At 44.2% G+C, this 25,165-nt stretch overlaps 1 protein-coding gene across 4 annotated transcripts in view; it reads left to right on the forward strand.

Annotated features, from left to right (window-relative positions):
• The window catches only part of igf2bp3 (insulin-like growth factor 2 mRNA binding protein 3), a 195,778-nt gene that overhangs the window by 49,699 nt on the left and 120,914 nt on the right, over positions 1-25,165 (forward strand). For all 4 annotated transcript variants that reach the window (XM_068008850.1, XM_068008851.1, XM_068008853.1 and 1 more), the window contains exon 3: positions 22,069-22,117. In XM_068008850.1, the coding sequence (XP_067864951.1) occupies positions 22,069-22,117 (49 nt within the window). The remainder of the gene's footprint in view (positions 1-22,068; positions 22,118-25,165) is intronic.

Genomic DNA, 25,165 nt, shown 5'->3' on the forward strand with positions numbered 1-25,165 from the left:
TTCCCCTCCAAGTCGCACACTATCCTGACTTGGAACTATATCGCCGTTCCTTCACTGTCCTTGGGTCAAAATGCTGGAATTTCCTTCCGAACAGAACTGTGGGTGTACCTACCCCACATGCACTGCAGCGGTTCAAGAAAGCAGCTCACCACCACCTTCTCGAGGGCAATTAGGGATGGGCAATAAATGCTGACCTGGCCAGTGACGCCCACATCCCATGAATGAATTAAAAAAAAAGGTATGAGTATCAAGGGCTTTGCATGATAAGTAATTAAATGAAGTTGGTGAATGGTTCTTTTCAGTCGGGAGGACAGAATACCGTGAGGTTCCCTCGGGGTCGATATTCAGCCCACTACTTTTCTTGATCTATCTTCTTCTTTGGCCTCCTTGTCTCGCGAGACAATGGGTAAGCGCCTGGAGGTGGTCAGTGGTTTGTGGAGCAGCGCCTGGAGTGGCTATAAAGGCCAATTCTCGAGTGACAGACTCTTCCACAGGTGCTGCAGAAAAAATTGTTTGTCGGGGCTGTTACACAGTTGGCTCTCCCCTTGAGCCTCTGTCTTTTTTCCTGCCAACTACTAAGTCTCTTCGACTCGCCACACTTTAGCCCCGCCTTTATGGCTGCCCGCCAGCTCTGGCGATAGTTGGCAACTGACTCCCACGACTTGTGATCAATGTCACAGGACTTCATGTCGCGTTTGCAGACGTCTTTAAAGCGGAGACATGGACAGCCAGTGGGTCTGATACCAGTGGCGAGCTCGCTGTACAATGTGTCCTTGGGGATCCTGCCATCTTCCGTGCGGCTCACATGACCAAGCCATCTCCAGCGCAGCTGACTCAGTAGTGAGTATAAGCTGGGGATGTTGGCTGCCTCGAGGACTTGTGTTGGAGATATGGTCCTGCCACCTGATGCCAAGGATTCTCCAGAGGCAGCGAAGATGGAATGAATTGAGACATCGCTCTTGGCTGACATACGTTGTCCAGGCCTCGCTGCTGTAGAGCAAGGTACTGAGGACACAGGCTTGATACACTCGGACTTTTGTGTTCCGTGTCAGTGCGCCATTTTCCCACACTCTCTTGGCCAGTTTGGACATAGCAGTGGAAGCCTTTCCCATGCGCTTGTTGATTTCTGCATCTAGAGACAGGTTACTGGTGATAGTTGAGCCTAGGTAGGTGAACTCTTGAACCACTTCCAGAGCGTGGTCGCCAATATTGATGTTTGGAGCATTTCTGACGTCCTGTCCCATGATCATTTTCTTGAGGCTGATGGTTAGGCCAAATTTGTTGCAGGCAGCCGCAAACCTGTCGATGAGACTCTGCGGACACTCTTCAGTGTGAGATGTTAATGCAGCATCGTCAGCAAAGAGGAGTTCCCTGATGAGGACTTTCTGTACTTTTGGTCAATATTCTTGTTCTTGATATTGATATTGTTCTTGAGCTATATTAATGACCTAAACCTGGGTTTGCAGGGCACAATTTCAAAATTGGCATTTAGCAACACTTGTGAACTGTGAGGATGATAGTGATAGACTTAGAGGACTTGGACAGTCTGGTGGAATGGGCGGACACCTGGCAGATGAAGTTTAATGCAGAGAAGTGTAAATTGATACATTTTGGTAGGAAAATGAGGAAAGGCCGTATAAAATTAAGAATACCATTCTGAAGGGGGTGCAGGAGCAGAGGGACCTGGGGGTGTGTATGTACAAATCATTGAAGGTGGCAGGACAGGTTGAGGAAGTGGTTAATAATGCATATGGGATCCTGGGCTTTATAAGTAGAGGCATAGAATACAAAAGAAAGGAAGGAACTTATGGTGCCCCTTTATAAAGCATTAGTTTGGCCTCAATTGGAGTATTGTATCCAATTCTGGGCACAACACTATAGGAAGGATGAAGGCATTGGAGCAGGTGCAGAAAAGATTTAGTGTAGTTTAGAGATACAGCACTGAAACGGGCCCTTCGGCCCACCGAGTCTGTGCCGACCATCAACCACCCATTTATACTAATCCTACACTAATTCCATATTCCTACCACATCCCCACCTGTCCCTATATTTCCCTACCACCTACCTATACTAGGGGCAATTTATAATGGCCATTTTACCTATCAACCTGCAAGTCTTTGGCATGTGGGAGGAAACCCACGCAGACACAGGGAGAACTTGCAAACTCCACACAGGCAGTACCCAGAATTGAACCCGGGTCGCTGGAGCTGTGAGGCTGCGGTGTTGACCACTGCGCCGTCCTTTACGAGAAGGGTTCCAGGGATGAGGAACTTCAGTTACATGGATAGATTGGAGAAGCTGGGGCAGTTCTGCTCCTTTTTTAGAGAGGAGATTTGATGGAGGTGTTCAAAATCAGGGAGTCTAGACAAAGTAAATAGGGAGAAACTATTTCCATTAGTGAAAAAGTTGAGAACCAGAGAACACCGATTTAAGGTGATTGGCAAAAGAGCCAGAGGCTACATGAGAGAATTTTTTTTGTGCCGCAAGTGGTTAGGATCAGGAATGCACAGCTGGAGAGCATGTTGAAGGCAGATTCAATTATGTTTTCCAAATTGGAATTGGATAATTGAAGACGGAAGATTTGCAGGGCGACGAGGCAAAGGTGGGGGAATGGGACTAACTGCGTTGCTCTGAGAGCTGGCATGGACATGTTGGGCTGAATGGCCTCCTTCTGTCTGTAACCATTCTCAGATTCTATTGTTTGCAGATGAACTTTCCAATGTAATCAATCATGATGAGGATAGTTATAGGCTTCCGATTTGCATGATAGATAGAGTTCAGTGTGAAGACGTGCAAAGTGATGCACTTCGGAAGGCTAATATAATGTTACGACCAGGTGAGAAAGTGGCTAGGGTTCCCTCAGCCTTTGCCTGGTCTTAGCGTAGCACTGTTTAATTTTAAACAGTGTTTTTAGCTCCCCCTTGGTGAATCCTTTTTCATTGCTTTCCAATTTTAAGGCAAAGAAACTAGCACGAACAGGTTTTCTTAGGTTTAAAGAAGTCGAAATTTATTGAACCTTAAACTCCAATTCGGTTAACGCCTACAGATACACAATGTGCCCACGCCAGCATGCATATGCAATACACACATGCAGATCGAGACAGAAAAGAGCAGAAGAAAATAAAGTGGAAAAGTTTGAGGCAATCTCTGAAGAGAATTTTTGTTACGGTTCTTCAAGCTCACTGTAGAGTCCTTGATCGTAGATAGATCTTGCCCTTCGTTGGGGCCCAGTATTCTTCTTGAACCTTGTTATCTGTAGGAGACCTTTCTCTCTCGGGATAGAAATGTGGAAAATAGGAGCAGGAGTAGGCCATTTGGCCCTTCGAGCCTGCTCTGCCATTCATTATGATCATGGCTGATCATCCAACTCCTGCTTTCGCCCCATACCCTTTGATCCCTTTAGACCCAAGAGCTACATCTAACTCCTTCTTGAAAACATACAATGTTTTGACCTCAACTGCTTTCTGTGGTTGCAAATTCCACAGGCTCACCACTCTCTGGGTGAAGAAGTTTCTCCTCATCTCAGTCCTGAAAGGTTTACCCCGTATCCTTAGACTAAGACCCCTGGTTCTGGACTCCCCCACCATCGGGAACATCCTTCCTGCATCTACCCTGTCAAGTCTTGTTAGAATTTTATAGGTTTCTATGAGATCCCCCCCCCTCACTCTTCTGAACTCCAGCGACTATAATCCTAAACGACTCGATCTCTCCTCATACGTCAGTCCCACCATCCCAGGAATCAGTCTGGTAAACCTTCACTGCACTCCCTCTATAGCAAGAACATCCTCCTTCAGATAAGGAGACCAAAACTGCACACACTATTCCAGGTGTGGCCTCACCAAGGCCCTGTATAACTGCAGCAAAACATCCCTACTCCTGTACTCGAATCCTCTTGCTATGAAGGCCAACATACCATTTGCCTTTTTTACCGCCTGTTTGCACCTGCATGCTTACCTTCAGCGACTGGTGTAGGAGAACACCCAGGTCTGGCTGCATATTCCCTTTTTGTAGCCGTTCAGATGATGATCTGCCTTCCTTTTGCTACTAAAGTGGATAACCTCCCATTTATCCACATTATACTGCATCTGCCATGCATTAGCCCACTCATTCAACTTGTCCAAATCACCCTGAAGCCCCTCTATATCCTCCACAACTCCCCCTCCCACCCAGTTTTGTGTAGTCTGCAAATTTGGAGATATTACATTTAGTTCCCTCATCTAAATCATTAATGTATATTGTGAATAGCTTGGGTCCTAGCACCGATCCCTACGGTACCCCACTAGTCACTACCTACCATTTGGAAAAAGACCCATTTAACCCTACTCTTTGTTTCCTGTCTGCCAAGCAATTTTCATTCCATTGCAATACACTACCCCCAATCCCATGCGCTATAGTTTTACATGCTAATCTCTTATGTGGGACTTTCTCGAAAGCCTTCTGAAAGTCCAAATAAACCACATCCACTGGCTCCCCCTCATTAACTCCACTAGTTACATCCTCAAAGAATTCTAATAGATTTGTCCAGCATGATTTCCCTTTCGTAAATCCATGCTGACTCTGCCCGATTCTCCCACTGTTCTCTAATTGCTCTGCTATAAAATCTTTGATAATGGACTGTAGAATTTTCCCCACTACTGACATCAGGCTGACTGGTCTATAATTCCCTGCTTTCTCTCGACCTCCCTTTTTAAATAGTGGGGTTACATTAGCTATCCTCCAATCTGTAGGAACTGTTCCAGAGTCTATAGAATCTTGGAAGATGCCTACCAATGCATCCACTATTTCTAGGGCCACTTCCTTAAGTACTCTGGGATGCATACCATCAGGCCCTGGGGATTTATTGGCCTTCAATCCCATCAATTTGCCCAACACCATTTCTCTACTAATATTGATTTCTTTCAGTTCTTCCCTCTCTCTCTAAGCCCTGTGTTCCCCAACATTTCTGGTATGATATTTGTGTCCTGCTTTGTGAAGGCAGAACCAAAGTATGCATTTAGTTGGTCAGCCATTTCTGTATTCTCCATAATAAATTCCCCTGTTTCTGACGGTAAGGGACCAACATTTGTCTTGACCAATCTTTTTCTCTTCACATACCTATAAAAACTGACAAAAAGTTTCTATGTTCCCTGCAAGCTTGCTCTCGTACTCTATTTTCCCCTTCTTAATCAATCCCTTGGTCCTCCTTTGCTGACTTCTAAACTGCTCCCAATCCTCAGGTCTGTTTTTCCTGGCAAATCTATATGTCTCTTCCTTGGATCTAATGCTATCTCTAATTTCCCTTGTAAGCCATGGTTTGGTTACCTTTCCCATTTTACTTTTGCGCCAGACACGGATAAACAATTGTTGCAGTTCATCCATGTGCTGTTTGAAAGTTTGCCATTGCCTATCCACTGTCATCCCTTTAAGTAACATTTCCCAATCCGTCATGTGTCTTCAATGGATTTGGAGTTCGGTGCAAAAGAGATGGGAGCAGACAAGGAGAGGCTGTGGCGAGCCAGCCAGGGAAGGTGTTTACAGTCCAGGAGCAAACATCCTTCTCTCAGTTCAAACCGTTTGTACAATTCAGAAAAAACCCAGGTTGCCAAGCAGGTTAGTCATGTGACTAGCTGGTCTGACCATGTTTTGGCTCTGTGGATTGTATCATCTTTGCAGGGCCTGGAATGCGCTTCCCTGCCTTTTAATGTCTGCTCAAAGTCGGTTGTGGGTTATACGGATAAGGGAAGTAACCTCTCTGGTCCCTGTTGGTATGTAAATGTCTTCCAGCTAAGTGTCTGGCAGCCCATGTAACAGGCCTTCTCCTCTTCCTAGCAACAATTTGAAATTTAATGTCCTTGGCGAAATTAATATGCCTCATTCTTGGCAGGTGGGGGCCTAGCATGACAATATGGTAAGAACCTATACTATAATTGGCATGATTTTGAAAAGTGTAGATGAGCAGAGCGACCTTGATGTCCATATACACAAATCCTTAAAGGAGGTAGGGTAAGTTGACTATGTGGTTAATAAAGCATATGGGCTACTTTGGTTTGTAAAGAGAGACATGGGATATAAAAGCAAATATATCATGCTTGAACTTTATATACTGGTTAGGCCTCACGTAGACAATCCTGGGCTCCACAATTCGGAGAAGATGTAAAGGCCTTGGGATACAGAGGAGGTTTGCTACGAAATTATCAGAGATGAGGGACTTCAGTTATGAGGAGAGGTTGGCAAGGCTAGAACTGTTCTCCTTGGAACAGAGAAAATTTAAGAGGTGACCTAATAGGTTTTTGATACCTTTTAATAGGGGAAAAATACTGCCCCTGGTGTGTGTCAATAACTAGAGATAATAGATTCAAAATAATTTGAAGAAGATCTCGAGGGGATGAAGAGAAGTTTTTCCTGCTCTTGGGATCTGAAATGCTCTTCATGAAAAGGTAGTGGAAATTTATTTTGTGAATAATTTTAAGAGGGAGTTGGGTAGGTACTAATTGAAGAACTCGCAGGATTATGGATGAAAAGTAGGGATGTGGGACTAAACACGACTGCTCTTTCAGGAAGCCAATGCAGCCATGACAGGCCGAATCACTACTTTCTGGGCTGTAGGTTTCTATGATTGCATGTTGAGTTCGTTTTTTTTAAAAAAAAAGAAAATGCTTGTTATTCAATTAATTGAAATAAAAACAGAAAATTCTGAAACCGTCAGCGGGTCAGGTAGTTTCTGTGAAGAGAGAAACTAAGCTAATATTTGTGGTCAGTGGCATTGCATCGGCAATTGTTCTGGAGTTCAATGTGTGGAAGTGTGAGGTCATTCAAATTAGTAATTTTCGGATCCAAAGTGAATATTTCTGTTCCAGGGATGCTAAGGCCGAGTGTGCGTCCCACCTTCTCAGCACAATCCAAAGATCAAATCTGTTATCATGGTCTATATGGCTCAGTCCTGTTCTGAGTGCCTTTAACTACTGAGCCATTGGAAGATTGTCATGGAGGGAATAGTAGCTACCTTCAGTTTCTAACTTTATGCAAAGGAGGAGATGATGTAGGCTTGCAAGTACTGGAAAGGCCAACGGAAAGTTAAGGCTGGCATGAGGCTAGTTCATAACTGGCATTTATTCACAAATATCAGAACTTTCTAGTCTTGTAGTTTTCTAGTTTTTTAAAAACTGATTATACAGCATTACAGTGAGCACTTGCATTAAAATCTGTAGGTTTAAAAATTTAATTTCAGATAATTTTAATTTCCAAAAATTACCTATACTCATTAGTTGAGTGTATCCTGCTGGATGTAAACCTGGAATTCAGAGTTAGGACTGTCAATGGGGTTTGAACCCTGCACCTTTTTTAATTCTAGCAGAAATGCTTTGATGAAGCCAAAGGCATGCTCCAGTGTGTCATCATTTGGCAATATGTGACTAGTGCAAAGATTTGATATGCTGGGAGGTCCACATTTTTTGCCTTTGTCCATAATGAGGGCACAATTTGGTCTTCTATGTTATGAAAAACACCCAGCAGTATAAGTATAGCTCTTATCCTCAAACTTGGGTTGTACCTTAGGAATATTTTGTAGTGCATCATGAAATACTATTGATGGTTATAATTCTGTCACCAAATGCTGATTTATGCCGGGAGCACTTGGAGAGGAAGCTGAATAGTGAAGAGCATGCCTTTGATAAACTATATGATTACTTGTTCAGCAGTGTTTGATGCTAGGCCATGTCAAAGGCTTTGGAGATGACCATAGCATTGGTGAGACAATTCACTTCAGTTTGAAAGCAGAGTTCCAGAATTGTGCGATAGATGGTGATAGCCATGGGAAAGACATATTGGTGATGATACATTAGGCCAGAAGTTTAAGTGAGGGCTAATTTGAGAGTTAGGTACAGTTTCTATAACTTAAAAAACTTGCATTTATATAGAACTTTTCAAGACTTCCAGGTGTCTGTGTTTTACAGCCAATGAACTATTTTGAAGTGTAGTCACTGTTGTAATGTAGAAAATGTGGCACCAAATTGCTGTTCGTGTGAGTTCGCTGTTTCTTCTTTTCTTTCTTTTGGGCCTCCTTATCTCGAGAGACAATGGATACGCGCCTGGAGGTGGTCAGTGGTTTGTGAAGCAGCGCCTGGAGTGGCTATAAAGGCCAATTCTGGAGTGACAGGCTCTTCCACAGGTGCTGCAGAGAAATTTGTTTGTTGGGGCTGTTGCACAGTTGGCTCTCCCCTTGCGCCTCTGTCTTTTTTCCTGCCAACTACTAAGTCTCTTCGACTCGCCACAATTTAGCCCTGTCTTTATGGCTGCCCGCCAGCTCTGGCGAATGCTGGCAACTGACTCCCACGACTTGTGATCAATGTCACACGATTTCATGTCGCGTTTGCAGACGTCTTTATAACGGAGACATGGACGGCCGGTGGGTCTGATACCAGTGGCGAGCTCGCTGTACAATGTGTCTTTGGGGATCCTGCCATCTTCCATGCGGCTCACATGGCCAAGCCATCTCAAGCGCCGCTGACTCAGTAGTGTGTATAAGCTGGGGGTGTTGGCCGCTTCAAGGACTTCTATGTTGGAGATATAGTCCTGCCACCTGATGCCAAGTATTCTCCGAAGGCAGCGAAGATGGAATGAATTGAGACGTCGCTCTTGGCTGGCATACGTTGTCCAGGCCTCGCTGCCGTAGAGCAAGGTACTGAGGACACAGGCCTGATACACTCGGACTTTTGTGTTCTGTGTCAGTGCGCCATTTTCCCACACTCTCTTGGCCAGTCTGGACATAGCAGTGGAAGCCTTACCCATGCGCTTGTTGATTTCTGCATCTAGAGACAGGTTACTGGTGATAGTTGAGCCTAGGTAGGTGAACTCTTGAACCACTTCCAGAGCGTGGTCGCCAATATTGATGGATGGAGCATTTCTGACATCCTGCCCCATGATGTTCGTTTTCTTGAGGCTGATGGTTAGGCCAAATTCATTGCAGGCAGACGCAAACCTGTCGATGAGACTCTGCAGGCATTCTTCAGTGTGAGATGTTAAAGCAGCATCGTCAGCAAAGAGGAGTTCTCTGATGAGGACTTTCCGTACTTTGGACTTCGCTCTTAGACGGGCAAGGTTGAACAACCTGCCCCCTGATCTTGTGTGGAGGAAAATTCCTTCTTCAGAGGATTTGAACGCATGTGAAAGCAGCAGGGAGAAGAAAATCCCAAAAAGTGTGGGTGCGAGAACACAGCCCTGTTTCACACCACTCAGGATAGGAAAGGGCTCTGATGAGGAGCCACCATGTTGAATTGTGCCTTTCATATTGTCATGGAATGAGGTGATGATACTTAGTAGCTTTGGTGGACATCCGATCTTTTCTAGTAGTCTGAAGAGACCACGTCTGCTGACGAGGTCAAAGGCTTTGGTGAGATCAATGAAAGCAATGTAGAGGGGCATCTGTTGTTCACGGCATTTCTCCTGTATCTGACGAAGGGAGAACAGCATGTCAATAGTCGATCTCTCTGCACGAAAGCCACACTGTGCCTCAGGATAGACGCGCTCGGCCAGCTTCTGGAGCCTGTTCAGAGCGACTCGAGCAAAGACTTTCCCCACTATGCTGAGCAGGGAGATTCCACGGTAGTTGTTGCAGTCACCGCGGTCACCTTTGTTTTTATAGAGGGTGATGATGTTGGCATCGCGCATGTCCTGGGGTACTGCTCCCTCGTCCCAGCACAGGCATAGCAGTTCATGTAGTGCTGAGAGTATAGCAGGCTTGGCACTCTTGATTATTTCAGGGGTAATGCTGTCCTTCCCAGGGGCTTTTCCGCTGGCTAGGGAATCAATGGCATCACTGAGTTCCGATTTGGTTGGCTGTATGTCCAGCTCATCCATGACTGGTAGAGGCTGGGCTGCATTGAGGGCAGTCTCAGTGACAGCATTCTCCCTGGAGTACAGTTCTAGGTAGTGCTCAACCCAGCGGTCCATCTGTTTGCGTTGGTCAGTGATTATGTCCCCCGATTTAGATTTGAGGGGGGTGATCTTCTTGATGGTTGGCCCAAGAGCTCTCTTCATGCCATCATACATTCCTCTGATGTTTCCGGTGTCTGAGGCCAGCTGAATATGACTGCATAGGTGTTGCCAGTAGTCGTTTGCGCAACGCCTAGCTGTTCTTTGTGCAGTACTTCTGGCTGCTTTAAGTGCTGCGGATGTTAAATCGCTGGGGGCTTTCTTGTAGTTCAAAAGTGCAATGCGCTTAGCGGCTATGACAGGTTCCAGCTCTTCATTATGAGATTGAAACCAGTCTGCATTTCTCTTCGCACTTTTGCCGTAGGTGGTCAAAGCTGACTCATAGATGGCGTCTCTGATGTGGGCCCACTTGGTCTCAGCATCCCCTGTGGGAGTGTTTTGAAGGGCTGTTACAAGTGAATTTAGAAATTTTTGTAACAGCTGTGGGTGAGAAATTCTGCTCGTGTTGATGCGCGGATGGCCCTTCTGCTTGGAATGATGCAACTTCTTTGGTCTGAGTCTAACCTTGCTGCACACCAGGGAGTGGTCGGTGTCGCAGTCCGCACTGTGGAAGCTGCGTGTGATTTGAACACTGTTTAAGGCGGCTCGCCTTGTGACAATGAGGTCTAGCTGGTGCCAACGACGTGATCTTGGGTGCCTCCATGAAACCTGGTGACAGGGTTTAGTGTGAAAGAACGAGTTGGTGATGCAGAGGTTATGATAGGTACACAACTCAAGCAGTCTCTGCCCGTTCTCATTCATCCTTCCAACGCCATAGCGCCCAAGGCAGGAGGGCCATGAGTCATGGTCGGCCCCAACCCTGGCATTAAAGTCCCCCAGCAGGAATAGGTGTTCGGTGTTGGGGATGCTGCTAATGATGTTATGGAGTTGTTCATAGAACTGGTCTTTAGCTTCAGGTGCGGAGCAGAGTGTTGGAGCATAGATGCTGAGTAGGTGTACTGGACCAGAGGTGGTGAGCAGTCGGATGGACAGTATGCGTTCCGAGCCATTTGAGGGAGGCTCTATCATGCTGAGCAAGGAGTTTCTGATGGCGAAGCCCACTCCATGCTGTCTTGGTTCTTCAGGATCCCTGCCCTGCCAGAAGAAGGTGTAGTCTTGCTCTGCTAGAGAGCCACTCGCGGGGAGGCGAGTCTCCTGAAGTGCTGCAATGTCCCCATTGAATCTACTGAGCTCGTTGTTAATGATGGCGGTCTTCCGAGAATCGTTGATTTGTGTAAGGTCTTCCGACAGGCCAGGACACATAGTTCTGACGTTCCAGCTTGCAAAGCGAAGGGCTGGTACCTTCTTTCCTTTTTTCATGTTGTTTGGTGCGGTGTATCAGTCCACCTTTCGGGCAATGACCCTGAGCTCCAAGCACCCATTGAAGCAGGCAGACTGTGGCGGGACAGAACCTTATTGACCGGGGGCTGCCCGGTTTGAGGCGGGCGGTAGCTGTCCAGTGAGGTGCAATGACCTCTCCCACCGACAAAGGCAACCCGTGGCGCCCAGTTTCTACGCCAATTTATCTGGACTTATAACCCGTAACTGCTGCCTTCCGTGTTGTTTTAGTCGCTGTGAGGCAACTATGGAGTGACCTCTCCATGGCGCATGCCTGGGCAAATTTATGGAGGTTGAGAATTGCCCAGTCGTCAAAACCCCCCTCTCGGCCTTTCTGGTGGGGTCCAAAGGAGTGCAGGACACGACGTTTGGCACCAGTATGGCTGCAGGAACTGCCGGAAACATGCCAAAGGTGACACATGACCGCCTACGGGGTTCCGCTCCGGATTTTCTGTTAGGGTTTACTCCCTTAGCCTTGGTCTCTCCCGAGACGCCCACAAGGCAGTGGGGTTGTTGGGGCCCCTACACAGGTGTAGGATGGTGCCGGTGGGAGGAGGGGATGCAAGGGGGAGGGGTAGAGGGAGGGGGGGTGGGGTGCAGGGGAAGGGGGTGCGGGGTGAAGATGGTGCGAGGGGGGGGCGGGCTGGGACGGGGTTGTGAAGGGGGTGAGCTGAGAGGGTGGAGCAGGGAAGGGGACGGGGGTGGGGGGGGGGTGGAAGGGGGGTAAAAGGGGGGGGAGGGGGGGTGGAATCTGGTGCAGGTAATAAGCCATTTCCTCAGTGCCCACCATCGACGTCCGGAAAGCTCATCCACGTCCTTCGGGAGGTGAAGCATCATTTGGCAGACTTAGAGGTGATTACATTTGCTAAGGGTTTTTTTTGGCAGTGGTTTAAATAAAAGCATGCAGCATTGCCGACAGTGCGCTGCAGATGCTCTCCGAGCCATCTCCCGCGGGCGCTTTGAAGTTGCGGCCGGGGGGGCCGTTCGTGGATGTTTTGGGTGTTCGGGGCACCTTTTCACAGGACTTCTCTCGGGTCCCGCAGCTCCTTCTTCACCTCAATGGACTTACCGCATGCCGTGGCTGCAGACACTCTGGACTGTGAAGACAGCAGGATCGGAGATTGAAGTATCGGCAGCTGTGCTCGTCAGTTTCATCCGGATCAATTTCATTGAGAAAACAAAGAGCAGGTGTGGCTGGGGGAGGGCTGTGGGCCCAGGTAACATACACTAAAACTAACTGTTAACTTTTAGATAGGTCTAAAATGAACTGATTTAAAGAGCCAGGGGAATTTAAACAGTTTAAGAGGGCAGATTGGGGGAGAAAACGTTAGGGATGGCAGCAGATGGCCATGGATAGAGTTGAACAGCAAGGGAGCTTCCTAGGGAGCTTCCAGCCCAGGAGCCATCTTGAACAGAACAGAGTTCGCTGTACACAATGTGATAATGACCAGATAATTTCTCTGGTTGATTTGAGAGATAAATATTGGCTAGGACACCAGGAATAACTCCCCTGTTCTTCAAAATAGTGCCATGGAATCTTTTACCCTCACTTGAGAGAGGAGATGGGGCCTTGGTTTTCCATCTCGTCTGAAAGATGGCATCTCCAACAGTGTAGCACCTTGAGGAGTCACATTAATAACTGATCAGAACATAATTGAAAATTACGTGGAGGCATTTGCTTAAATCTATCAAAGCAAAAAATGCAGCTTCTTGTATTCGTAACTTTCCGTAGTAGGTAATTTGGGAAAATTTTCGCTTCATTGGCTTTTGATAAGCTTCTGAAAGATTTATGATAGTATATGGTAGTTATACTGGATCCAGGAATGGACTGGCTATGTGGGAAATTGGGCGCTTTCCCTAGTGCCTTAATGAATAGTTTCATAGTGCTGTATTATTGGCGCCCCTCTTTTTCCACAAGAATCATCAGGTGCTTGATTGGCAGCCCTTTTTAGGGGAGCAGGTCTGCCCTGACTAATGTCTGCTGACATATTTCAAATTTGGGGCGTGTACATCTTGTCTCCGAATGTGCAACAATATCATGACATGCATGTTATTTGCATGTGCAACCTGTACTGGGACTTGCACTTGTACTGGCTGTGCTGATTTGGATCCAATATGATTTCTGGAGGTAGACTGAGTTGCACTTATGGAAGAACTTCCTGTTATCAATTGTGGTTCTGATGCTAACAAAATAAAGGTTTTTAAAAAAAAAAAAGAGTTGAAGTAAGGATCAGTGTGGGCATTTGATAGAGTATTCAAAATCATGAGCTCTCTGGACAGGGTAGATGGGGGGAAAACTGTTCCCATTGGTGAAGGGATCAAGAACAAGAGGGCACAGATTTGAGGCAAACGGCAAAAGAAGCAATAGCGACATGAGGAAAAAATGTTTCTCACAGCAAGTGGTTAGGATCTGGAATACACTGCCTGTTAAGGAGGCAGGTATAATCAAGGCATTCAAGAGGGAATTGGATTGAGTCATAGGAAGTTTATGGTACAGAAAGTGGCTACTTGGCCCATTGTGCCTGCGCCAGCCGGGGGAACACAAGCTGCCCACCCTAATCCACTTTCCAGCATTTGGTCCGTGAACTGAAAAAGAATAATGTACAGAGCTACAGGGAGAAGGACGGGGAGTGGTACTAGATAAACTGCTCTTATGGAGAGCCAGTGCAGACACAATGGGCTGAATGGCCTCCTTCTGTGCTGTAACAATACTGTGATTTTATACAGTTGGTTTTTAAGCATTCTTGCTGTTTGTGTGTATATAAATGACTTTTGTAAAGCAACTTATCCTTTTTTAATTTGTTCTGGGTCATAAATAAGAACAAGCAAAGAACAGTACAGCACAGGAACAGGCCATTCGGCCCTCCAAGCCTGCGCCGATCTTGATGCCTGCCGAAACTAACACCTTCTGCACTTCCAGGGCCCATGTCCCTCTATTCCCTTCCTATTCATATATTTGTCAAGATGTCTCTTAAACGTCACTATCGTACCTGCTTCCACCACCTCCCCTGGCAGCAAGTTCCAGGCACTCACCACCCTATGTGTTTTAAAAAAAAAACTTGCCTCGCACATCCCCTCTAAACTTTGCCCATCTCACCTTAAACCTATGTCCCCTAGTAACTGACTCTTCCACCCTGCGAAAAAGCTTCTGACTATCCACTCTGTCCATGCCGCTCATAACTTTGTAAACCTCTATCATGTTGCCCCTCCACCTCCGTCGTTCCAGTGAAAACAATCCGAGTTTTTCCAACCTCTCCTCGTAGCTAATGCCCTCCAGACCAGGCAACATCCTGGTTAAACCTCCTCTGTACCCTCTCCAAAGCCTCCACGTCCTTCTGGTAGTGTGGCGACCAGAATTGCACGCAATATTCTAAGTGTGGCCTAACTAAAGTTCTGTACAGCTGCAGCATGACTTGCCTATTTTTATACTCTATGCCCCCACCGATGAAGGCAAGCATATGCCGTATGCCTTCTTGACTACCTTATCCACCTGCGTTGCCACTTTCAGTGACCTGTGGACCTGTACGCCCAGATCTCTCTGCCTGTCAATACTCCTAAGGGTTCTGCCATTTACTGTATACCTCCCACCTGCATTAGACCTTCCAAAATGCATTACCTCACATTTTTCCGGATTAAACTCCATCTGCCATTTCTCCGCTCAAGTCTCCAACAGATCTATATCCTGCTGTATCCTCTGACAATCCTCATCATTATCAGCAACTCCACCAACCTTTGTTTCGTCCGCAAACTTACTAATCAGACCAGCTACATTTTCCTCCAAATCATTTATATATACTACAAACAGCAAAGGTCCCAGCACTGATCCCTGCGGAACACCGCTAGTCACATCCCTCCATTCAGAAAAACACCCATCCACTGTTACCCTCTGTCTTCTGTGACTGAGCCAGTTCTGTATCCATCTTGCTAGCTCACCTCTGATCCCGTGTGACTTCACCTTTTGCACCAGTCTGCCATGCGGGACCTTGTCAAAGGCTTTACTAAAGTCCATATAGACAACACCCACCACCCTTCCCTCATCTACCTTCCCTCCCTTCTACACCAGCTGCTCAGCCACGTGATTAGCTGCACTATCTTCCTATTTCTAGCCTCACTGGCACGTGGCACAGGGAGTAATCCAGAGATTACAACCCTAGAGGTCCTGTTTTTTAATTTACTACCTAACTCCCTAAACTCCCCCTGCAGGACCTCATCACTCTTCCTGCCGATGTCATTGGTACTGATGTGTACCACAACCTCTGGCTGTTCACCCTCCCCCTTCAGAATGCCCTCTGTCCGTTCAGAGACATCCTTGACCCTGGCACCAGGGAGGCAACATACCTTCCTGGAGTCTCTTTCACGTCCACAGAAGCGCCTACCTGTGCCCCTGACTATAGAGTCCCCTATAACTATTGCTCTTCTGCGCTTTGTCCCTCCCTGCTGACCAATAGTGCCAACTGTGGTGCCACTGCTCTGGCTGCTGCTGTTTTCCCTTGATGGGCCATCCCCCCCAACAGTATCCAAAACGGTATACTTGTTAGAGAGGGGGATAGCCACAGGGGATTCCTGCACTGACTGCCTGCCCCTTCTAGCGGTCATCCATCTATCTGCCTGCACCTTGGGTGTAAGCACTTCTCTAAAACTCCTGTCTATGACACTTTCCGCCACCTGCATGCTCCTAACTGCATCCAGTTGCCGTTCCAACCGATCCATGCAGTCTGTGAGGAGCTGCAACTGGGTACACTTCCTGCAGATGTAGTTGCCCGAAACGCTGGAAGCGTCACGGACCTCCCACATCTCACAGGTGAAGCACTTCACCCCTCTAACTGTCATTTCTATCACTAATTAGTTAATTGATATAAAATAAATAAATACTTATTAAATCCTTACTAAATTATGATACACTTCACTATGTGGTCCCTAGTGCTAGATTTCTACAATAAATATTAAATGCTGTCTAAATACAGTAATCTCCTCCCTCTGGTTTAGTTACTCTACTTATTAATTAGTTAATTAGTGTTTTAATCAATTTTTATCAGTTTTATTTTCAAATTCGGTATAGATTCCCTACCAGCCAATCAGGTCACAGCTGTCCTGTGATGTCACTTTTTCAGTTTTTTTTCCCACCCTGCCAAAGCTGCTGAATCGCTAGGTAAGTACTTTATAGTGAAATTTACCTGCCCAGCTGCCCCCTGGCTCGCACTCACTGCTATTGCTGTTCAAAATGAAGCTGTTTTGCTGATGATTTATAGTGTTTAGCTCCTTTCACAATCTCAGATAATTGACCAGTTCATGCTTACATACAATTGACTGAGACTTGGGCTGATATGTTGTGCGAGTATTTTTTGCCATTTAAGTGCCAGGCAGCAACCACCACCAACGACAGAGTCTAACCATCTCGCCTTGACACTCAAATGGTATTACCATCATCAAATCTCCCAACATCTACATCCTGGGGGTTGCCACTGTTCAGAAACTCAGCTGAATCTATGGTTAAAAGAGCAGATCAGAGCCTGGGTGTTCTGCAGGGGGAGGCTCACCTGGCTCCCCAAGCAAAGCTTTTCTATCATCTACAAGGCGCAAGTCAGTAGTGTGATAGAATACTCTTCACTTACCTGGATGAGTGCTGCTCCAACGGCACTCGAAGCTCTGCACCGTCCAAGATGAAGCAGTTGGCTTGATTGGCAGCTTATCCAAAGCTTTGCATACTCAATCCCTCCACCACTGATGCACTATAACTGTGTGTTACTATGCACAGGATGCCCTGTAGCAACTCACCAAGTATCCTTGGACAGTACCTCCCAACCCTGCCACCTATATATTGCTATTCCTTCATCATATGTGGGCCAAAATCTTGGAGCTCATTGCCTAACGGCACTATAGGACTGCTTTCATCATATGGACTGAGGCAGTTCAAGAAAGCTCATCACTATCTCCTTGAAGGCAGCTAGGGATTCACAATAACTGTTGGCCTTGTCTAATAATCCCAAGAATGAACTACTTAATAAAAAAATTAAAATTGTGTGTGCTTCATTTGCGAGGCTGGTAAAGCATTCTTAAATTACTCAAATATTTACACTTTTTACTCAGCTACAAAAAATTAACTAAATTAGGCTGCTATGTGCCAATTTTTGATTTTGACTTGCAACTAAGTTGATATTTATAACACTAGGTGGCACTCTGAACTATGATCTGATTTGTACTTTGTGCAAAATAATCTGTTATCCACATTAGGTATTTTGAAACTTTTTAGTGCAGTTTTGTTTTTTCTAAATGTAGGCTTCAAGATGGTTCAAAACTGTTTTATTTAAGAGATAGAACATTTATGGATGGACATTTAGTGGCTTTCTGGTAATCCACTTGAAAACTAGTTTTAGTAACTCTTGTCAGTATAGTTTATTTTTTACATGCAAGTAATGCATGTAAAATGCAGGGTTGGGAGGTACTGTCCAAGGATACTTGGTGAGTTGCTACAGGGCATCCTGTGCATAGTAACACACATGCAAGTAATGCATGCAAGTAAGTCTCTTCGACTTAGTAGTTGGCAGGAAAAAAGACAGAGGCGCAAGGGGAGAGCCAACTGTGCAACAGCCCCAACAAACAAATTTCTCTGCAGCACCTGTGGAAGAGCCTGTCACTCCAGAATTGGTCTTTATAGCCACTCCAGGCGCTGCTTCACAAACCACTGACCACCTCCAGGCGCGTATCCATTGTCTCTCGAGATAAGGAGGCCCAAAAGAAATGGATTGTATCTTGGTTTATCTATGGTTCATTTTTAAAAAATTCATTCATGGGATGTGGGTGTCGCTGGCCTGGTCAGCATTTATTGCCCTTGAGAAGGTGGTGGTGAGCTGCCTTCTTGAACCACTGCAGTCCATGTGGTGTAGGTATACCCAATGTGCTGTTAGGAAGGGAGTTCCAGGATTTTGACCCAGCGACAGTGAAGGAACGGCGATATAGTTCCGAGTCAGTATGGTGTGTGACTTGGAGGGGAACTTGCAGGTGGTGCTGTTCCCGTGCATTTGCTGCCCTTGTCCTTCTAGTTAATAAGGTCGTGGGTTTGGAAAGTGCTGTCTAAGGAGCCTTGATGCATTGCTACAGTCTATCTTGTAGATGGTACACACTGCTGCCACTGTGCGGTGGTGGAGGGAGTGAATGTTTGTAGATGGGGTGCTAATCAAGCGGGCTGCTTTGTCCTGGATGGTGTCGAGCTTCTTGAGTGTTGTTGGAGCTGCACCATCCAGGCAAGTGGAGAGTATTCCATCACACTCCTGACTTGTGCCTTGTAGATGGTGGAGAGGCTTTGGGGAGTCAGGAGGTGAGTTACTCGCCACAGGATTCCTAGCCTCTGACCTTCTCTTGTAGCCACGGTATTTATATGGCTACTCCAGTTCAGTTTCTGGTCAATGATAGCTCCTAGGATGTCGATAGTGGGGGATTCAGCGATGTTGATGCCGTTGAATGTCAAGGGGAGATGGTTAGATTCTCTCTTGTTGCAGATGGTCATTGCCTGGCACTTGTGTGGCGTGAATGTTACTTGCTACTTATCAGCCCAAGCCTGGATATTGTCCAAGTCTTGCTGCATTTCTACACTGACTGCTTCAGTATCTGAGGAGTCACGAATGGTGCTGAACATTGTGCAATCATCAGCGAACATCCCCACTTCTGACCTTATGATTGAAGGAAGGTCATTGATGAAGCAGCTGAAAATGGTTGGGCCTAGGACACTACCCTGAGGAACTCTTGCAGTGATGTTCTGGAGCTCAGATGATTGACCTCCAACAACCACAACCATCTTCCTTTGCGCTAGGTATGACTCCAACCAGCGGAGGGTTTTCCCCCCGATTCCCATTGACCTCAGTTTTGCTCGGGCTCCTTGATGCCATACTCGGTCAAATGCTGCCTTGATGTCAAGGGCAGTCATATGCACCTTTATTTTAGGTTGACATGGGTTGGAAGACTTGGAAAACCTCGATGTTAAGTCTGAAAATAGTTGAATTCACGCCATTGATATTACCAGAGTTTAGTTGCTTTCTTCATTTTTAGTGTTTGGTGCTTTAAGTGATGAACAAGCATGCCTGGAATTCAGGAAGTCAGTCCCATTGTCTGAATACGATCCAGTTAATTCCACAACAAAATTAAATTGCTTCTTTGGATTGGAAGACTTTGATGCAACATTTTGTTCAATGTTTTTCAAGTGTAGAGGCTGCTTGGATAAATCTATATTCTTAAATTTGGGAGGGTGTAAGGAATTAAAAAAAGAACTGCTGCAATCTGTAATAAAAATGTAAAAACTGGAAATGCACTTCAAATGTATGGGGCTTTCAGCTATTTGGTGCCATTTTCCTGCTAGTTTCTCTTATTTTTCTACTGCTTTTTATATTCCCCAGTACTTTTCATCTCTCTTAGACTATTAAATTCACGGACAACGGCTTGGGAGTAGAGGTATTCCTACCTTTCACGTTTTCTGATTTACGATGATCCCTATAAAGTGCTTCAACATTTTCTGGTTCTGAGGATCTCCAAAAAGTTGATCTGTCTGTCTCTCCTTCAGATACTGACTTACTCTACATTAATGGTACTTAGTTTTAAGATACAAGCAATTGAACTATTGAATGCTTAAAAAAAAAGCGAAGTTACTGTGGATGCTGGAAATCTGAAACAAAAACAGAAAATGCTGGAAATACTCAGGCCAGGCAGCATCTATGGAGATAAATGATAAATCCTATCTCGGCATCTACTTTTAAGTAAAATGCTTAATTACTTTGAGTTGCTTCCTTTTTAAATGCTTGAAACAAATGTTTCAGAGGTTTAAATAGCAAATTGTAACTCTTATTAAAAATTTAGCTTTCAAAACAATTTATGTGACTGAAGCCGTTTTACATGCCATAACACTTTAACCATGTTTAGGTTCAAATGTTAATCCTAATTTTGTAATCCAAAATGTGAAATGATTTTTTTGCAAATCACAAAATGAGGCACTTTTTGTTTTGTGCAATGAATTGTTCATTTAAGCGTTTGCGTTGGTGTTTTTAATAAAAACATAAATTTTGAATCATCGAGGTATATCCAGTTAGCTTAAATATGATTCCGCAAAAGTTGACTTTTGCTGATAACTGGATTTTTCTGGGAGCAAATCAGAAATTAGAATTTCTCAGGAAGATATAGTTGGAATTGACTGGCAATTCATTAAAATAGTTAAAAGATATTAACATATATGCTGGGTCTTCCATTCATGGTTCCAAGTGCTACTGTAAGTTACAGTGCACATGAAGGTTTTTAAAATGCTTTTTAGGTGACAATGTTGCATATCGTTTGAACCATTTTTTCCTCCCTTACACAAAAATCCATTTCCTTATTTCTTTCCTCCCTCCCACTTCCCCAGAACTTTCAATCAACTATTTAGCTGAGGTTGGTTTTTAAGCTGCATTGAAAATGGTTGAATTGGTTTCAATAAGACTTCCTTAGAAAGAAGTACTATATCAGACTCCAGTTAGAAATTTTTAAATTTTGGGCCTGCTTGTTGCAGAATAAGGAAAAAATTCAACAAGCTTTTGATGGTATGTAGAGTCGGGAAAATTACTAAATGACGATAGCTAAAACTGTATTTTGTGTTGCTTTATGCATTCACATGCTGTCATTGTGGAGGTTCCTACCCCCAACTGGTATCATCAAAGTGTGCACATTGAATCGATCAGTTACAGATGAATCATGAAATGGAGGATAGTTTATAAAACAAATTTCTGCAGGATTATCTTAGGTAAGAACCCTTTTCTTAAATAGAAATATTAGTATGTAACCCTTTTATATTCAAAGCAATATGCCCTTTCAGTAGTCATTATTATCCTCTTGAAGGTAGCATGGAAGACGTATTAACGTTCAGTTGAATGGATTATAATCATTTGTCACTGAGCATAGCTCAGTGTTTGGGGCGGAGGGTGTAATTGCAGAGAAGAGAGGGTTTGGAACTAGTTCAGTCTGAAATAATTGCATGAAATGGTGGAAATGTCCCTTTTTTTTTTCAAAAAATGTAAAGCTAATATGCAAAGGAACATAGGAGATTTAACTAATGCGCATACTTCTGTACTAGAATAATGACTTATTTTTGTGTAAGGATTTGAAGTTTTTCACAATTATTCAGTGATTAAACTCTTCCACCCACCGCCACCCCTTTCTCCCCTCATCTCAGATGTTAATTGAGATTGTATTGCTGTTCTTGATCCAGGAGTGAATGTCATGTGAATTCAAATCTGTTGTGCAGAACCCTTGGGTTGTTGCAAATAATGGCATTGTGTATTTTTTTTCATTTAGAGGAACCAATTTTTAAAGAGTTTCACAGCCACCTTGTTTGTGCTAGTATGAGCTCATACTTTCTTTTCTGATTTCTATTCTGAATGAGTTCATTTTGCTTTTTCAACTTTCCACATCTCTAATGTGGCAGTTTTCACTTGTGCTGTCTATGACATTTTCACTTATGCTGAGCACTGTGGGTAAGACTACAGGTGGGTTGTTTACTTATTAGGTTTTGTGGGTTTTGGGTTACAGGATCTTCAATGAAGAATGTATAGAAACTTGAATCCTGGTGGTGTAGGCTACCTTAGGCATGTCCACTGAACGAAGTGTTGCCTTGAACAGTAGTATGGAACATGAGCGTCATGGGACGGGGAAGGAAACTTTCATTTGATGTATTTAAACTTTAATATTTTTTTCCTTTAGTTGTTAAATCTTCAAAATCTATTTGCTTCATTGTTCCATTTCACAATTTATCTTTCCTTTTTTCTACAGGAGTCGGAAACTCCAGATCAGGAATATACCCCCTCACTTGCAGTGGGAGGTAAGTGTATCCCTACTCATGTTTAGTAAACAGAATTAGAATTGACTTTAGATTCCTTTCCCTTCTGCTTGTATTAATATATGAGAGAGACTTAAATGAAATAAAAAGGATATTTATCGTGGATTTAAGGGAAGGTGGTGTTAAACCAGATAAACTTTTAAAAAATATAGTGAGATGGTAGCACTGATTTTTTTTTTTAAATTCTGAATAGGATGTTTTGGGTGGGGGGTGGTGGCGTTGCAGTGTGGGCGTAGGGTGAAGCAGGCGGAAAACTGGCTGCAAAGAGTATGAAGCAAGGGGGATTTCAACTCTGGCCTCAAAGCATTTTTAGTCACTCTGTCCCACCTGAAGTCAACAAGTGTGATGTTTCTGCTGGCTATAGGGAGTCAGAATTTGTGGATGTGGGGGGCAGAGGTGTTCATGTCATCTCTGGGGACCCATGGCAATGGTTCCTGGAAAGCTAAGCAAGGGATGAGGGTGAAATAAGGAAAGTCTGCAATAGAAGTGGGCGACACAGTGGCGCAGTGGTTAGCACCGCAGCTTCACAGCTCCAGCGACCCGGGTTCAATTCTGGGTACTGCCTGTGTGGAGTTTGCAAGTTCTCCCTGTGTCTGCGTGGGTTTCCACCGGGTGCTCCGGTTTCCTCCCACAAGCCAAAAGACTTGCAGGTTGATAGGTAAATTGGCCATTATAAATTGCCCCTTGTATAGGTAGGTGGTAGGGAAATATAGGGATAGGTGGGGATGTGGTAGGAATATGGGATTAGTGTAGGATTAGTATAAATGGGTGGTTGATGGTCAGCACAGACTCGGTGGGCCGAAGGGCCTGTTTCAGTGCTGTATCTCTAAACTAAGAAGCAAGGGAGACCCAAGGTATTTGTATGGGGCCTGGAGGAGCACTTGAAATAGTTCCCTGCTTCTCTGGGGCCGACAGCCTATCCTTGCTTGATTTTAGGACAATTAAATGTGGTGTGGGGTGACGATATTAGAAATGTTGGGGGGTGGGGGGTAGGATTGGCCTACTCACTAGTGAGTTTGGGAATGCAGATTTTCTGTACCTGGATCATCAGTAGGCTATCAAAGATTCCATGTCAGCAAATTAACATATGTTAAGGATTCACAGAATAGGAGGTAAAGTATGGCAGAGGGTAGAATTGGATTTAAAAATTGGAAATTGAGTGTAGCCATCAGACTGGAAGATTTTACAAGGATGATGCTGCTTTTTTAATGGCTTGAGTGAGAATACAGTGAGTGAAATTCCAACTATGCATATGATGCCAAGGTAACTAATGCAGCCAGATTCCAAAGAGTTTGATCTTGGAACCAATTGGAATAATGCGTGACAGCTGTCATTCAATGAAAGTGAAATTTTATAAGAATAAGGAACCAAAAGGAATATGGAGCGCTTGCATCCTATATAGCATTTAAAAAAACAACTGGGATAGGTGTTGTGGGCAAGTTGAGCATTTATTGCCTATTGCCTATCCTTGGTAATCCTGAGACATTGGTGGGGGCACCCTTTTGTTTTTTTTTATAGCCATTTGATATAACTGGTGTGGGTCTGGAGTCACATGCTGAACTGGGCAAGGTTGGTGGATTTCTTGTCCTAAAGGATATTAGTGAATTAGATGAGTTTTTATAACAATCTGACTTTCATTGTCACTCCTGCTGCTAATGTATCGTTGCTTCCAGAATTTTATTTAACCCATTCAAATTCTCAAACTGCCATGGTGGGATTTTAAACTTTAGTGAACTCTAGTTTATAATTCCAGACCACTGGATTATTACTCCAATAACATAACCAGTTCACTACCTTGCCCTTTGATTAAGGAAGGGATGCTTGGGGTTATTGTGGATAAATCTGTGGAATTTCCAGAACTGATAACTATGGCTTTTATTTTTTCTACTAATATATCCATTTCACATCAAGAAGTAGAGTACAAATCAAGAGGTATGATTGCTATATAGATATATCTAGAGTACTGAATGCTGCGTGGTCACCTAATTGTAGGAAAATTACGTTCTTGAGAGCAACAAGTAGGATTTCAGTTAGCAAATGTCAATAATGAGGAATTTAAATGATCAATGTGAGGAAAAAGTAATCATCGTCTTTGAGAAAAGAGATGGCAGTTTTTCAAAATTTTAGATTTTTAGATAAATTTCTCGAAGAGTTCAAATACCAAGGGCACAAACTAGAAATTATGAAATTACCTGTAAGGGAAATCAAGTAGAACTTTTTTGTCATCCAAAGGGAGTACTATAAATTGAGTTCAAGACACAGTTGATTTAAGTGTAGGATGTAAGTTTTGGAACAGGAATTGACTTGTTCACTATAATGGTGTTTTGAGTATTATGGCCTTTTCCTGTTCTAGTTGCTGAAAGTTAATATGGTACCATAGAGTTCGGACCGGGTAATTGTGAATTGGTTATGTGGAAAACTGATTTGGTATTCAAACTAAATTCATTAAAGGATCAAAATGTTGCAGGCCAGCCAGATGGTGAGTTGATATGTGTCAGTCATCTTGTGATGAATGCAAAATTTTAGATTTGTGACGGAGAAAAGAAGTCTTCTATTTTAAAATATCTAGAATTAAAAGGGAAATTCTTTCAGACTTCTAAGGTAGGAAATATCTATGGGCAAACTGTCCATGTTTGAAAATTAGGCAGAGAATGGAGAAATTCAAAATGTATATTGAGGCCATTCCAGGTGTGTAAAATAGAGAATCTGACATTGTTCAGGATGCTCTGAAGTAGCCCCTTCATGTAGTGTCTTGGGGGTGGGTGGGTTTGAGACCCAGAAATACATTAGCTATGAATTTCTTCTGTAATCTGTCACCCAGAAATGCAGCACTGCATTGTGAAGGTTTGCAAAACATTGTCTCATCTGTTTTTATTAAACTAAACAGGATGTGCATTCTGAAAAGGAATATTTTAACATCTTTGTATATTAACTATCTGTTCCTCTCCATTTGTTTTTGTAGGACCTAGGAGTGTGCAAAAAGGCAGTTGCATTTATGCACACTTAAATAATTTGTTCTCTTTGAAGTAT

This window comes from Heterodontus francisci, chromosome 2 (assembly GCF_036365525.1).
Source record: "Heterodontus francisci isolate sHetFra1 chromosome 2, sHetFra1.hap1, whole genome shotgun sequence".
In the NCBI taxonomy this organism is placed as follows: Eukaryota; Metazoa; Chordata; class Chondrichthyes; order Heterodontiformes; family Heterodontidae; genus Heterodontus; species Heterodontus francisci.